This window comes from Megalobrama amblycephala, linkage group LG24 (assembly GCF_018812025.1).
Source record: "Megalobrama amblycephala isolate DHTTF-2021 linkage group LG24, ASM1881202v1, whole genome shotgun sequence".
Classification (NCBI taxonomy): domain Eukaryota; kingdom Metazoa; phylum Chordata; class Actinopteri; order Cypriniformes; family Xenocyprididae; genus Megalobrama; species Megalobrama amblycephala.
In genome coordinates, this window is record NC_063067.1 from 1851425 (window position 1) to 1868227 (window position 16803).

A 16803-nucleotide genomic window follows, 5' to 3' on the forward strand; every position below is an offset into this window, starting at 1 on the left:
TACTGTTAGACCTACCTGAAAATTTTAAAGCTGTGTTTATTTCATTTGTTTAATATTTGTTCCATTGTATTTATTTGTGCTATTGCTTGTAATTCTGTTTATTTGTTCTTATTTTATTGCTGACTGTTTACATTTCTTTAATAATGTTTGAACTTTACAATTAGGCTATACAGTAGTAAAGTCTTTGGCTATAGTAGTTTTGCTGTGGTAGGCTTATTTTGAATAATATGTTACATGGAGCCAAAACAACAAAAACATTTTAAATAAATTTTATTATTATTTTTTTCTTTTTATGGGGGTCAAAATAACCACTGAAATAATTACATCAAGACCACTAAAAAAGCATGTTGTATATAGTATAAATGCAATATGGACTACATCCGCCACACTGTCATTATCATGTGAATTACGTTGCTTCACTGACATTTACAAATCCTCTCCCGTGGCTTCATGTTCAAAATGTTCATCATACACACTTCAGAATCTCTCAGTGAACGTGAAAGTAGTATGTCATCCGGGGACTTTTTCCCTACTTTTTTAAGAGTACTGTGAATATGGACATACTTCTTCTGTCACATACTGTTTTTCGGCTATTATATAGTAGGGAAGTACGCAATTTCGGATGAAGCCAAAGATTTGCGCTACAGGGTCGTGACGTGTGCATTCGTACAGTGGTTGTCTTGCCATCTGAGAACATTTTAAATCCCAGGTGTTGATTTGTAAAAAAAAAAAAAAAAAAAAAAAAAAAAAAAAACACACGTTAAAGTGTTTGCACACTCAGCAGGGATGAATTAGAAACTGTTCCATATTCATGACTGTGGGCGGGGCTATGACATCACTGCAGCTGAGACTAAGAAGTCAGTGAAGGTGAAAGTAAATAAAACAGATGAACTGGAAGCTTCTTCAAACAACTTTATTCAAACACACGGAAACTAGTGATCACAGCTGACATTCACTCAAAGGTAAGTGTTGGAAATGTCAGAGCTCTTTCAGCAGTTAAAATGACTTTACATAAAATGACTTAATTTCTGAAATACTATTAGAATATTGTTAATGATATAATTCACCTGGCTGTAAAGTTTGATATTTGCTGTCATGCCATACAACTAAAAGACTTAAAAAACAATGTACTGTGCTTGAATTGCAGACAAAATAAACACAGCCCCCACCCATTCTCGCTGTGTTGTCTTTCATAAGCCGCGTTTCCACCGCAGTAACTTTCCCCGGAAACAAGGGACTTTGGGGTGGTACCTGGTGTGCTTCAACTGCAGGGACCAGGTCAAAAGTTCCAGGTAAAAATTCCCCCCTCAGAAAGTCCCTGCTAGTGAGGTAGTACCAGGTAGCACCAGGTCAAAAGAAAGTTCCAGGTAAAAATTCCCCCTCAGAAAGTCCCTGTTCACGAGGCAGTGTTTTTTCAAAGTTTAGGAACTTTCAGGGGTGGGACTTGGGCGCTGAACATACCGATTGATTACTCCATGCAGCATTTTATTTCAACCACCATTTTTGAGTCTGTTGCAGTATATGCAGTAAGAGTAAGTTGTTTTCTATCCAAATCAACAATGCCGTTTAAAAAACGACCGATGGACCAACAAGGTTCAGGCTTTATTAAGCTTATATGCGGAGGATGAAACCCAACGGGAACTGGAAAGTCGCGCACAGACCTACGTCACCGGACTAATCTTCACTTTAGACCACGATGGAAATGCAGAATGCAGCAGAAATGCATTTTCCTGCCACTAATTGTTCTGGGTAATTACAGTGGAAAAGCAGCTATATACACAAAGAAACTTGCTGTATGATCAGTTTTGTATAAAGACAGGTGTCTCCAGGAGAGATAGCCTACTCTTTTCAGTATTTTGTTTTTTCTTCGACATTACAGAAATTAATAGTACTTTGAATTTGTATAGTATTTTCAAGTACTGTGATTTTGACATAAACAGTGGTAACTAGTTTAACTTCCCAGGTGAAAAAAGTACACTTCTACAGTATAACCTACTTAAAGTGCTCTATTTTCGCACACTAATTTTGTACTTAATATACTAAAAATTCTTATTTAGTACTTCTTAAGATAATCTTAAGAACATCTAAGTGTACTCAACTGTGCTATTTTGAGACAGCATATGAACTAAAATGTGCTTTTAATATAATATCTCTATATTAATTAAATACATTTTTTAAAAAGAGACAGTATATTAAAAGTACATTTTAGTTCATAATTCATAGTGTACTTTTTTTCACCTGGGTTATTATAATAAATTATATTTACCAGACTTACTGTATTATTTCAACTCCAAACATAAAATTGTCTTATATTGTATCCTTGATGGGTGTTTGTATGACATAAAACATGAGCAGGGATATGAACATGCATTTATTTGAATTTTAGGTTTTAGGGGAAATGCACAAGCTTCCCCACAGGTTAGACCAGTTTACAAGACTAAATGATAAGAATTTATTTGCTAAAGTACCGTCATACCTGTGGTTGCATGGAGTTCTTAATTAGTTGTTGAAGAACTGAATTGGAAAGCACCACAATACTGCACATAGTCCATGAGCTGTGGATGTCCAAAGCAGTAGACAGATACAATGAAATACAGTTGAGCTCGAAAGTTTAGATACCCCTTGCAGAAACTGCAAAAATGTTATTTGTTTTAACAAAATAACAAGGATCCTAAAAATTGTGTTATTTTTTTATTCAGTACTGTACTAAATAAGCTATTTCACATTACAGATGTTTACATAAAGTCCACAAGACAAAAAAAATAAAAAAAATAAAAAATAGCTGAATTTATAAAAATGACCCAGTTCAAAAGTTTAAATACCCTTGATTCTCAATACTGTGTGTGGTCACCTGATGATCCACGACTGTTTTTGTGTTTTGTGATGGTTGTTCATGAGTCTCTTGTTTGTTCTGAGCAGTTAAACTGAGCTCTGTTCTTCAGAAAAATCCTCCAGCTCCTGCAGATTATTTGGTTTTCAAGCATCTTCTGCATATTTGAACCCTTTCCAACAATGACTGTATGATTTTGAGATCCGTCTTTTCACACTGAGGACAACTGAGGGACTCAAACACAACTATTAAAAAAGGTTCAAACATTCACTGATGCTCCAGAAGGAAACAAGATGCATTAAGAGACAGGGGTGAAAACTTTTGAACAAAAAGATGATGTGAAGTTTTTCTTAATTCGTTTAAAGATCATATTTTTTCATTTAGTACTGCCCTTTTTCCTAAGCTACATAAGATGCTTACATGTTTCCCAGAAGACCAAAAAGTAATATTTATTCTGTTCATCCAATTCAAAAGTTTTCACCCGCTGTCTCTTAATGCATCGTGCAAAAAACAGTCATGGATCATCAAGGTAATCACACACAGTATTGAGAATCAAGGGTATGTAAACTTTTGAACTTTGCCATTTTTATAAATTCAGCTATTTTTTTGTCTTGTGGACTTTATGTAAACATCTGTTATGTGAAATACTTAAGTCAGGACAGTACTAAATAAACAATAACATGCAATTTTTATGATCATTCTTATTTTGTCAAAACGATTAACATTTTTGCAGATTCTGCAAGGGGCATGTAAACTTTCGAGATCAATTTTATGTGTGACTTACATGTCACTGTCAGAATATACAGTTACTTTTGAAGGGCTGTCAGTGGAGAAGTACTTTATTTAAGTTTACCAGTATTATCGAAATTGCTCTCTTCAGCAATATAGATGAAATATTGTCATTGTTTTGTCAGTCATGGCATCCTTCAGTGGTCCAGCACTAAATGAGGAGCTCCAGTGCTCCATCTGTCTGGACGTGTTCACTGATCCAGTCACCACTCCATGTGGACACAACTTCTGCAGAACCTGCCTGAGCAAGTGCTGGACAAACACACAGAACTGCTTCTGTCCACTCTGTAAAGAAAGATTCAGCAAAAGGCCTGACATCAAGATTAATACAACACTCAGAGAGGTTATGCAACACTTTAAGAAGAAGCTCCAGGAGAAAATCCAGGAAAATCCTGGAGAATCTGGGGTGGTCTGTGACTTCTGTGGTGAAAGAAAGCAGAAAGCTGTGAAGTCTTGCCTGACGTGTCAAAGCTCTTACTGTGATGATCATCTGGAGCCTCATCTCAGAGTCCCACGTCTAAAGAAACACACACTGATCAACGCTGTGGAAAATCTGGAGGATTATATATGCCAGAAACATGAGAGACCCCTGGAGATGTTCTGCAGAGATGATCAGACGTGTGTTTGTCTGTTCTGCACTGAAGGAGAACACAGGACTCACAACACTGTTCCTATAGAGGAGGAGAGTCGAGAGAAGAAGGTAAAAGTTACAGACAAAACTACAATTTTTTGAATGGGGTCTTTAAACAGTTTTCAAAATCAATATTCAAATAAGACAGAAGATCATGTGTGTGTTCCCTTTCAGTCAGTCACATTCAACGTACATCAGACTGACAAATGGGGTCTTGCCTAGAGCCCAATCACCTTCGAGGTACAAAAAGAGCCAATGGGACACAAGACCTTGGTCTGCGGATTTGCATTGAGCTCCACCCCGCTCTGTGGGTATATAAAGAGACAAAAGCTTTCGCTCAGACAATTTTTTGCAATCATCTTTAAGTCTCCTCGATCAAACCTCTTTAGATACGAGTGTTGGCATGGGTCTTCAGTGGAAATCGCAACTAAAAGAACCTTTTCTTCCGGCCTTTCAAGCTGCAATCAATATTCATGCTGTGCTGCGAATCCCCCTGTGTGCTTAACTCCTGAGAGACAAATTTTTAAAAGAGCAGATTGTCTTTATAAAGAGAAGATGGTTTCCTATTCTCACTGACGGCCATTTTTGTCGTCTCGCATGCCTGGGCTGAGCATGTTGAATGTGTTCTTTCCTGAAAGCATTCAGTCATGCTGGCTGTCTCACCTTCTCACATTCAGCGTGTTGTGTGACGATTTGAAATACTAATTTTGTCATAAAATTGTAAAATTTCTCAGTTTAAACATTTATGTTATCTATCCTCTATTGTGAATAAAATATTGGCTCATGTAATTTGAAAGTCTTTTAGTTTTCATTTTATTTAAATTTAAAAAACGTCCCAACATTTCCAGAATTCAGGTTGTACTTCTATAATTGTTAGGCTACATAAATTAGGTCAGTCAGAACTTCGAACACTTCCCATAACACCTGATGTACTTGCTATATCAAAAATGGTGTCTACACTAATATTAGTCTCTCTCTGTGTATCCCGAGGTTTCCAGTAGTCTTCCAGATCCAGGCCATATCCTGATGAGATGAAATCTGCGTAGACACGACCACAACGCAGCCCTTAAGTGTCAACTAAACTATTCTAGCGAAGGCCTCCTTCCCTTTCTTTTCCCTATATATAGATAAAATGTCAAATGATTGCATGGATCCGCGGTAACTACTAATAATTCTGTATTATGCAGTAATTTGGTGATGTCACTTTGTAAAGAAAGACTAAGCATATGCACACATCCACATTCAAACGTGCATACTTATAGACTAAACAAATGCTCTGTGCAAGCTATAGAAGGAGTAGCGTGAGTTAATAATTAACATTCTCGCAAGTGATTTAATTTACTTTAGCTCTTTTAACTTTTTCCTAGAGCTGCTGTAAAGCCAAAGCAATCTCTGTCTATTAATTTTCCTATTATCAGTATGAAGCTGCTTTGAAACAATCTGTTTTGTAAAAAGCGCTATATAAATGAAGATGACTTGACTTGATGCTGCGCCTTCTATGTCAGAGCTGTCTGTTCCACTTCGCTGCCCCATGGCGGGTATGCCTGTAGTTCCTCTGACCCTGCTGGTTTGGTTCCTGGGGGCCTGACTAGAGTTCCCCAGCCCATCCTGCTGGCTCATCCAAACAATCAGGCTCGGCTATTTCGGGGTGTTCGCATAACAATAGCGGGCAAGGATGCCTCCGTCATGCGAGTAGAGGTCACAGCCCTACTGGCGAAGGGTGCGATCGAGCGGTCCCTCCAGCCGACATGAAGTACAGGTTTTTACGGCCCCTACTTCATTGTACCCAAGAAAAGAGGTGGGTTACGACCGATTCTGGACCTGTGTGTCTTGTACCGAGCCTTACACAGGCTTCTGTTCAAGATGTTAACACCCAAACGCATTTTCTAATGTGTTCGTCCCATGGATTGGTTTGCAGTGAACGACCTGAAGGATGCATACTTTCATGCCTTGATTCTCCCTCGGCACAGACCATTTCTATGCTTTGCTTTTGAGGGGCAGGCATATCAGTACATGGTTCTCCCATTCGGGCTGTCCCCGTCTCCCTGTGTCATCACGAATGTCGCGGAGGCAGCTCTTGCTCCACTCATGGAGCAGGGTGTTGGTATTCTCAACTACCTCGATGACTGGCTGTTTATAGCTCATTCTCGGGAACAGTTGTGCGAACACAGGGACCTGGTGCTCAGGCACCTCACCCGTCTACGCTCCAGCTGCATGTCACAATGCGCTCGCCATCTCCTCCTATGGAGTCAGAAGCATCTGAGGTCGCTTCTTGCCATTCATATCCAGGGCAAGTTCAATCGCGCACTACTTCTGGTGACAACATGCTGGGGGCAGAAGTCGATAACAACAGATGTCTCCCTGTCAGGCTGGGGAGTGATTTTGGATGATTGCACAGCCCAGGGAATATTGGTAGTGCTCTGTTCTGGCCAGCTCAGATATCTCACCTGGAAGGCTTTGAAAAGGACCTAGGAGGCATAATCCAAATCAACAGATACCCTCCTGGGACCTTGCAGTGGTCTTATATGCACTGCAGAGATCACCCTTTAAGCCATTGCACTCAGTGGAGCTAAAGTTCCTCTCTTAGAAGATGGCACTCCTGACTGACAGGGACCTGCAGGCATTTCAGTTGACGAAGCGTGCCTGGAATTCGGGCCGGCGGACTCTCACATGACCCTGAGACCCGGCCTGGATATGCGCCCAAAGTTCCCACCACTCTTTCAGGGATCAGTGGTGAACTTGCAAGCGCTGCCCTTGGACGAGGCAGACCAAGCCCTAGCACTACTCTAGTTAGAACTCAGTGCTTTAGGACCTCAGACCAGTTCTCTGTCTGTTATGGAGGCCAGTAGAAGGGAATGGCTGTCTCCAAGCAGAGGTTGTCCCACTGGATAGTGGATGCCTATAGCCTTGGCTTACCAGGCTCAAGATCTGCAATGCCCCCTAGGGGTGAAGGCTCACTTGACCAGGAGTGTTGCCTCCTCCTGGGCGCTGGCTCATGGCACCTCACTAACATACATTTGTAGAGCTATGGGCTAGGTGACACCTAACACATTTGTAAGATTCTATAATCTCTGTGTAGAGCCTGTGTCCTCCCGTATACTCACCCCAAGTGGCCAGTAAGTAGGACCTCCTTCGGTAGCATATGTCTTTCCCCTGGCAAGACTACACTTGCCATCTCTGATGTTGAAATATTTCCACCCTGTTGGCTAGGTTACCTCAGAAATTTCCATATGTATTACTGCCTATGCCGGTTCATATGTGTCCTTGTAAGTCCTCCCTATGGGTAGGCAGCGTGCTTAGCATATTTTCAGGTGGGAATATGCTTGCCCAGTGTAACTATGGTTACTTCTATGTTTAGCCTAGCCCTTTGCTCGTACAGGCCTCACGACAGGGAGCTGTGGCTTGCGCAGGACACTGGAAGACAGCTATTGTGGCGTTTTAGATAGGGACCCCATTCGTCAGTCATTCTGACGTAACATCGAATGTGACTGACTGAAAGGGAACACACCGTCTCGGGTCCTCAGTGAAAAACTTGAATGCGAGAATGCGAGTGCTGCTCCTTATAAACCCACAGAGCGGGGCGGAGCTTACAATGCAAATTCCGCAGACCAAGGTACTTTGTGGCTCGTTTTGTACCACTCGAAGGTGATTGGGCTCTCAGACCAGACCCCATTCGTCAGTCATTCTGACGTAACGTCTCCGTTCCCTCCTTCAGGGACCGAGGGTTACATACGTAACCAAGATGTTCTTTTCTGTATGTAGAATCAGCTGGTTCAGACACAGACAGACGTGCAGCAGATGATCCAGGACAGAATGAAGAAGATTCAAGAGATCCAGGACTCAGTAGAGCTGAGAAAAGTAAGTACAAATTAAAAAAATGTAAAATTGATCATGCATATTATTTCAATCTGCTTAATAAAGGTTCTCAATTAAATGGATAAAACTTAATTGATTAATCTTCTAATTGATCTCATTTATCAGATAAACACAGAGAAAGAGAAATCATCCAGTGTTGAGCTCTTCACTGATCTGATCCGCTCCTTTAAGCGATGTCAGTCTGAGCTACTGAAGAAGATGGAGGAACAGCAGAAAGAAGCAGAGAAACAGGCTGAAGATCTCATTAAAGAGCTGCAGCAGGAAATCAGTGAGCTGAAGAAGAGAAACACTGAGCTGGAGCAGCTCTCACATGCTGACGATCATCTCCATGTCATACAGGTCTGTGAACATCTGTCTCATCAGTCATCATGTACAACATTACAGGACAAACACTGTTCCCAAACCTGATGAGCTGCTGTAAGACATTGTAAGACAAAGGTTCTGACTTTTTTTATATTATGCTTTAGAAATCATACAGAAAAGAAAGAAGCAGTAATAAAATCACAATAGGTAAATTACTTAAGGTAAGATGCTACTGAAAAAATATTGTTCCCATTTGAGTGGAACTCCACGCTGCGTTATGACGTTTGATGCTGTGGCATCACCCCTGCGTGAGCTGGTGTATGAAGCACATGTGGGAAATGCCCATTTTGATTGGCAACGACTTGGTCACGTGACACAGCTTAACACTCTGAGGTCTAAAAACGCGCCGGCGCGTTTTGCAGGTTTTTTTTCACATTGCAGCAAAACAGACTTAAAATACTCTGTCATTTTTTGTCATAGAAACATAAGTAATACATCAATTGAAACTATAGAATATCTCCTTTTATTTGTATACACTCAGAGTAAAAACAAAATGTTGTGCTTTTTGTAAAATAAAGAAAACTAACATGATGCGTGATCTCTCATCTCCCTCTGAACGAAGTCCAATCTGATAGTTCTCAGAAAATGAACTGTAACTTAGTGAATACTAATCACAAAAAATTCATACTTATGTCTAACAAAACGTTGAAATGTCAGGTTTTAAATCGTGCAAGTCAAATCGAAAACAAATATTCTCTGTTTATGTAATCTGTATGAAAAGAGAGCCATGTCAGAAGTCCGTGATTCAGCTCATTACCCACTAATGCGGCCACACCCACGGAGCCAGCGCTATTCACAGGCAAATTCAGAGACAACACATGCATTCATCATCTCAATCGTGTATTTATTGCCTTGAAAATTGTTTATCTGGATGAAAAAGCCATGGTTAGCGATCTCTGGAAGACATTCAGTAAATTCCTGTTTGTTTTCTTCTATTGATAAGTTTTAAGTGAGTTTTTGTTTCTTTAGCGCCCTCCGGCTGTAGTATGAATTGGTAAACACCATTCATGGAATATCGTCTTCTTCTTAGGTGAATTTGTGGACTAAAATGCACAGAGCGCCCTCCGGCTGCAGTATGAATTGCAAACACCAGCGCTCATAGAGATAACAATGAATATTAAATAAAAAATAACTCCTCTGTATAGAAAATTGACATAAACATATGAGAATCCTATATTTCTCCAAATGTGCATGCTTTTAAACTAAAAGCCTATATTCAGACTCTTTGCATCACAGAAATACATTATATTTTAAAGTATAATATAAAACCATTATTTTATATTGTAATAAAATTTTTCTGTATGTTTCATATACCATGATGAGCTTGAGACATCACAGAAGTTTTTTTTCACAGCCTACCTGACTGAAATGCCTCATTAATATGCAAGTCTTTTCAGGTCATTACTATTCAATTCTTTTGTCTTCACAGGTGAGAATGAGCCATTATTCATGGAGATTCACGCCTCCTCGCATACCGTGTTTCTTGGCAAAAAGTGTCTTACAAAAACTAAATCAGTATATTGTTATAAATGAAAGAGTAGTCAGCATAATTTTTACATAATTTTGAAGCAAAAACTCTAGTCTACAACCTTCAATACCCAAAAGTCTTGTGAACACAGATTTAATATACTTTTATTGGCCTTATATCAGTGACTTAAGTTTTTTGTTTTTTCAGTAACCACGCATAAACGTTATTCCTTCAAAAACACAAACATGTACACACATGTTCCTCACATATTATGGTAGCCTAGTTTGTGCTGAATACAGTGTAATGACACTTTTGTCATTAATATGTTCATGAACAACTGAAAAAAGCACAAATGTCAGGGCATGTCAAAACTTCTCCAGGCCCCAAATCAGCCTCAGACTCCAGAGGGTTAAGCGCATCACCAAGACCATAATCACTACATCATTAGGGATGACAAGCTCGATCTCTGTATCATGTGTTTAGGAGTGGAGCATGCTTGATCAGATCTTTACACCTTTGCTATGTAGAGAAAAGGGATCTTGGGACCCATGCTGGGGGCATGTTGTCACCAGAAGTCGGTAACGACAGATGCCTCCCTGTCAGGCTGGGGAGCCCAGCATTTTGGACGATCGCGCAGCCCTGGGAATATTGGTAGTGGCTCTGTTCTGGCCAGCTCAGTTTGGTTTTCATATCTGATCTCTCCTGGAAGGCTCTCCATGGGAGATTCTGACCAGGAAGGACCTTCTCTCCCAGGCTCGGGGCATAATATTCCATCCCCGCCCCTGAAGGTTACTAAAGGTCTCTCAACTTAGATTGAGACGATTTAGAATGCCAGAGCTCTCTCTACTAGGAAATTGTATGCTTTGAAATGGTGTCTGTTTGAGTCATGTTGTGTAGCGCACCAACTTAAACCGTTTTGCTGCCTTGTTGGTGCAGTGCTGGAGTTTTTGCAAGAACGCCTGTCAGATGGTCTATCTCCTTCCATGCTTATGGTGTATGTGGCAGCCATATCAGCTTGCCATAATCACATAGATGGGGTTTCCATGGGGAGGCATCCCCTTATATCCTGTTTTCTTCATGTTTGTAATATGGAAAATATTTACAATTCTTCAAGTAATCAATCAACTACGGGAAGTATGGTGATATATACTTTAGATATTTTCAGTGTTGGGTGTTACTGTAACTAAATTTCTTATCTACTGAAAAAGTAAAATAAGGGATTACTGTTCATTTTTTGGTAATTTAATTACAGTTACTTATAATGTACTTTCAACAGTTCTGTATAAATCAATATTAAATTTAAAATCTAAATTTGTCATCTAAAGGTAAAAGTAAACACTGCCTCTATAAAATAGTTAGCTGTAGTGCAGTTGCGCGCGAGTTCGCAACTTCGCACCAGTTGACTGTGTATTTGCTGTCTGAAGATGCTGGCAGAAGCAAGTGGCTGTTTTGCAGAATGGAAATATTCCAGTTACTTCACTTTTGACACATGTAGGCAAGAACATTATGCTAAAATGTAAGCTATGTCCAAGGTAGAAAAAACTCTCAGTGGCGGTCTTCAGTCAGTGCGCTCTCAACCAAAGCGCGCACACATAGCCACCTCTCACGAGTGTCAGATTTTTGCAGTTTATTACACATAAACGTTTAAATGCACACACAGTAACGTCAAAATGCCCGTCTTGGAGTATATTCGCGTTGGTTATGTGAATGTGAACAGCACGTGTAACAGCATATTGTCTCCATCCATTAGGTCTTAGTGACAGCAGCCTTTAAAACATGCAACTGTCTACAGTTGGCTGTCTGTAATAAATGATAATTAAAAAAACAAATAAAAGCTTGAATAATGATTAATCTATATTTAATTTACACAGTTATGTCGATGCAGAGTTATTTTATATTTGATTATTCAATATCTGTGGTATTTTCACTTAACCTATTAGACCTACCTGAAAAAATATATTGTTTCATTTGTATCTTTAAATATTTTTACCATGGTATTGACTTTGGTATTGAGTATTGTGCACTTTTGGTGGTACTGGAACCGACTACTAGATTTTTGGTATCGTGACATCATATCATTTGTGTTATGGTCACCGCCATGTTCTGTTTGTTTTGGTTTGCATTTTGTCATGTGTTCCTCTGTTCTGTTTTTCCGCCACATTCAGTCACCATGCACACTCATTGGACCACGCCCCCTTGTTAACCTGTTAAGCTTGTTTGTGTCAGTGTATTTAATTTCCTGTCTGTGTTCAGTTGTTTGTCGGGTCTTGTTTGTACTTGGATGTGTTGGTGTATGCGCTGCTCTGGATTCTGTGTTTCTCCCTGTGGATTATCAAGTAAAGACTTATATGTTACTCTTCCTCATCGTGTGTTTGCTCTACCAGCATCCGTAACAATCTGTTACTAAAAAATTAAGTATTATAGTGTTTTAATAAAGCTAAAATGTTTTAAAAAGCTATAAAAGGCTAAACTATTCCATGTGTGACTCATATTTAAATTATTAAAAGATTTTCTATTGTCTATTCGGTCAAGGTTTATAGGGATTTTAAGAAGTAATTAGTAATGAGTTGAATAACTTACTGAGTAATTTAATTAAATTACTTTTCAGACAGAGTAATTAGAAAAGTATTTTAAATACAACATTGATGTAATTAATTACTTTTTTGAAGTAACTTACCCAACACTGGACAAGTTAAAATACCCTTATTCACCTGGAGTGTCTTGCCTCAACTGTGTAAAACATATTGAATTAACTTGTTTAAAAATATATAAAAACATATTTAATAGTCTTCTCTCTCCTCCTGTAGATGTACTCATCCCTGTACAGTCATCCACACACCAAGAACTGGAGTGAGATCAGGACTGACTCTGACGTGAATGTGTACCCGCTGCATAGAGCTCTGAGACAAGTGAAGAAAACTCATAAAGCTCTAAATAAAAAACTCAGTCAAACTGGTATGTGAATATCCAGTACAGTGTAAAAAAACAAAGAATTTGTGCCATTGTATTTCTTCTAATATAATTACTGTTTTTACTGCAAAGGCAAAAATCTTGGAATCTCCACTAATATGCAAGGGCTTCATGAAATACATGCTATTCCAAAAAAGAAATATGAATTTATATACATTTATTAATTACAAGTTAAGTTATTCAGTCATTCAAACTGATGAAAACTGATGGGAAAAGATTAGATGTACAAGGATTTCTTATTCTGTGACTCTCCTGTTGGACAACATTAGTATTACATCCTTCATCTGATAATTTACAGTTTGCTATTAGCCTTCTGAGCATCAGAAATTCAAGAAACTTCACATTTTACTTCAGAATTACTGTATCTCTATATATACAATTTTTTGAGAAGTTTGCACTTTGTCCACATACGATACAGGCGTATATGACATAGTCATAATGGGCCAGACTTTTGTTGCCTCAAGATTCTAAAGGTTTGTTTTTACAGTGAATAGAGATTTTAGATGTAAAACCATTTATCTGAAATATTCTTATACAGTATCCATCACCTTGTACTGTCATCTGTGTCCACAGGTTTGGGGTGTGTACAGAAGTATGCAGGTACAGTGTGATTGACACCGTTTTCTCCAATACACTGATAATAATTTATTAATTTTATAAACATAAGAAAATTTTTGTTCTGATTGATAATGTCTGATCTCTCTCAGTGGATGTGACTCTGGATCCTGATACAGCGAATCCATATCTCATCCTGTCTGATGATGGAAAACAAGTCAGTGATGGAGACATTATGCAGGACGTCCCAGAAAATCCAAAGAGATTTGATGACATTTGTGTTCTTGCAAAGGAGGGATTCAGTTCAGGGAGATTTTACTATGAGGTGCAAGTGAAGGGAAAGACTCGGTGGAGTTTAGGAGTGGCCAGAGAATCCATTAACAGGAAGGGGGACATTAGCCCAAGTCCTGATGATGGAATCTGGTCTTTGTTATTGATTAATCAGAGTCAGTATATAGCTTGTGATAATCCAGTGGTCTCTTTCTCTCAGAGAGGGGAAGCTGAGAAGGTGGGAGTGTTTGTGGATTATGAGGAGGGTCTGGTCTCTTTTTATGACGTGGACTCCAGATCTCATATCTACTCTTTCACTGGTCAGACTTTCACTGACAAACTCTATCCATATTTTAGCCCAGGCTTTAATGATGAAGGTAAAAACTCAAAGCCACTGATCATCACACCTGTCAACTGAAATGAAGTAACAAGAAATATGAAAAGATTAACTATGCATGTGCTGTTTTCCATATTGTACAAAATATGTTGTTTCAATTATATAATATATCGTTATAACGGGAAAAAGCATATCGTTTTAATGACATAACATCTCGTTATTACCAGAAAATATTTGTTATTAGGAGAAATAAATGTTGTTTTAATGACATAGCATTCCGTTATTACGAGAAATATATTTTTTTAACGACATATCTCATTTTTACGACATTATTCAGTAGAAACAATAATATATATGTCACAGCAATGCACCACTGTAGTTTCATTTGACAGTACTCAGTGCTTTAGACTTTCCTTGGGTGGGCCACCCCAATTTATATACGGTTGCCCAAGTATTTTGGAGACACATTTTTGCTTTTAGTATTTTTATCCTCTTATAGTTTTTTAAGCGCCCGAGATAATGGAATCATCCACGATCGAATAACTAGTGGAAAAACTTCCCTCGCCCTATGTGTTTTGTAGCTGCTCGTTCTGTGCACGAGAACTGTTTACTCCTGCTGACATTCCCATGTGCGCTGCAGAGATGCAGTGGGTGGATATGTCACACAGGCTCAGTGAATAGTGCACATGTATGCCAAGCGATTGCTAATGAACTCGAGTTGATGAATTATGACGATGCTACGATACTACTTCATGGCCTTTATATAATATATTTTAGACGGTTGTAATAATGCATATATCTCTCTCATCTGAAGGATCATCCCGCAATAGTATAGACATTTCAAAACAAGAGTCCCTGTGTATTTTGGGCTTGTTTATATTTAAAAGTCACATGCAAAGTTTTTTTTTCTTCTTCAGGGCAATATTGGTATTTTGGTAACACAATAAATTGTATTTAATTTGATTTCCATTTAATTCATAGTAAACTATTGTATCCTCTGGCTGGGATGCTCCCCCACAGGAAGAAACACATATTATTCAATAATATATAGATTTGTGTCCCATTCACTGAGAGAGACACTATATGACAAAGCAAGGAGAACTCTTCCATTACAATGCTGTAATTTTGCAAAATTTACAATGCATAATAATGCATAATATTATTATGTAATTAAATGTAATAGTAGCATATGTAATTAAAATGAATTTCAATAAAATAAAAATATTGTTAAAAATCACACATTATTTGTTGTTTGTCACATGTAGTAGACCATTTTTGTTCTGTGGGTAATAGGAGGATTTTCTACCCAGCTACCACCGCATACCTGTGGGAAGCACTGGTACTGAATTATTATTAAGTGTAAATGACTTTCAATCTAGTAAATATTCTTCAAGAGAAGTGAGAGCATTAGAAAGCTTCACAATGAAAGTGTTTTTCACTTTGGTTTGAGCACAATATCGGTGAATCCGTGAACCTGAGTGAGCTGACGGCAGTCCATCGATGCCAGGAGCTTCTGAGAGCCGGAGACGGTGGGAAAAACTTCTCCATCAGTGTAACCGTCGCAAGCTTCTCCACATGCAGTCCTACAATGAAACATATCTGTGCTGTGCATGTTTGATTTTACGGACATCTGTTCATGACATGATCTGTTCAGTGTGTTGGTTCACCACTGCATATATAATCAGATCCTGAAGCAAAACCAGTTAAGAACTGAGTTAGAAGTTTGAATTGTGAGAATCCTTCGAGACCTTCGTTAATCTTCGGAACGCAAATTAAGATATTTTTGTTGAAATCCGATGGCTCAGTGAGGCCTGCATAGCCAGCAATGACATTTTCTCTCTCAAGATCCATTAATGTACTAAAAACATATTTAAATCAGTTCATGTGAGTACAGTGGTTCAATATTAACATTATAAAGCTCCGAGAATATTTTTAGTGCGCCAAAAAACAAAATAATGACTTATTTAGTGATGGCCGATTTCAAAACACTGCTTCAGGAAGCTTTGGAGCGTTATGAATCAGCGGGTCAAATCAGCGGTTCGGAGCGCCAAAGTCACGTGATTTCAGCAGTTTGGCGGTTTGACACGCGATCTGAATCATGATTCGACACGCTGATTCATAACGCTCCAAATGTTCCTGAAGCAGTGTTTTGAAATCGGCCATCACTATATAAGCAGTTATTTTGTTTTTTTGGTGCACCAAAAATATTTTTGTGGCTTTATAATATTAATATTGAACCACTGCACTCACATGAACTGATTTAAATATATTTTTAGTACATTAATGGATCTTGAGAGAGGAAATGTCATTGCTGGCTATGCAGGCCTCACTGAGCCATCGGATTTCAACAAAAATATCTTAATTTGTGTTACGAAGATGAACAAAGGTCTTACAGGTGTGGAACAAGATGAGGGTGAGTAATAAATTACATTATTTTAATTTTTGGGTGAACAAACCCTTTAAGGTATAGAATGAAATAAATCATTATCCTGTACAAACCTCTCCGTTCAGCTTGTGGTTTCTTTCCATCAACTTTACCTCCAGTGACTCCTTCTCTCTCTTCATTTCTCTGATTAAACAATTAATATCCAGCATTCACTGGCATATTGTCTCCTTCATTTAAAACGTTTACATTTTAGACATGCTATTCTCACTATGAAGTTTCTTCTGAATCTGTGAGCACTGTGTGAACTCCTTTTAACTGCTTCGGTCAA

General features: G+C 38.6%; 1 protein-coding gene across 1 annotated transcript; it reads left to right on the forward strand.

Moving 5' to 3' along the window:
• Positions 1–654: 654 nt before the first annotated feature.
• LOC125259668 (E3 ubiquitin-protein ligase TRIM39-like) lies at positions 655–14172 on the forward strand. Its single transcript, XM_048177511.1, has 8 exons — positions 655–962; positions 1148–1292; positions 3745–4319; positions 8013–8108; positions 8232–8465; positions 12765–12912; positions 13501–13527; positions 13635–14172. The coding sequence occupies exons 3-8, from the start codon at positions 3747–3749 to the stop codon at positions 14168–14170; spliced, it is 1614 nt and encodes a 537-aa protein (XP_048033468.1). The 5' UTR covers positions 655–962; positions 1148–1292; positions 3745–3746; the 3' UTR covers positions 14171–14172.
• The last annotated feature ends 2631 nt before the right edge of the window (positions 14173–16803 follow it).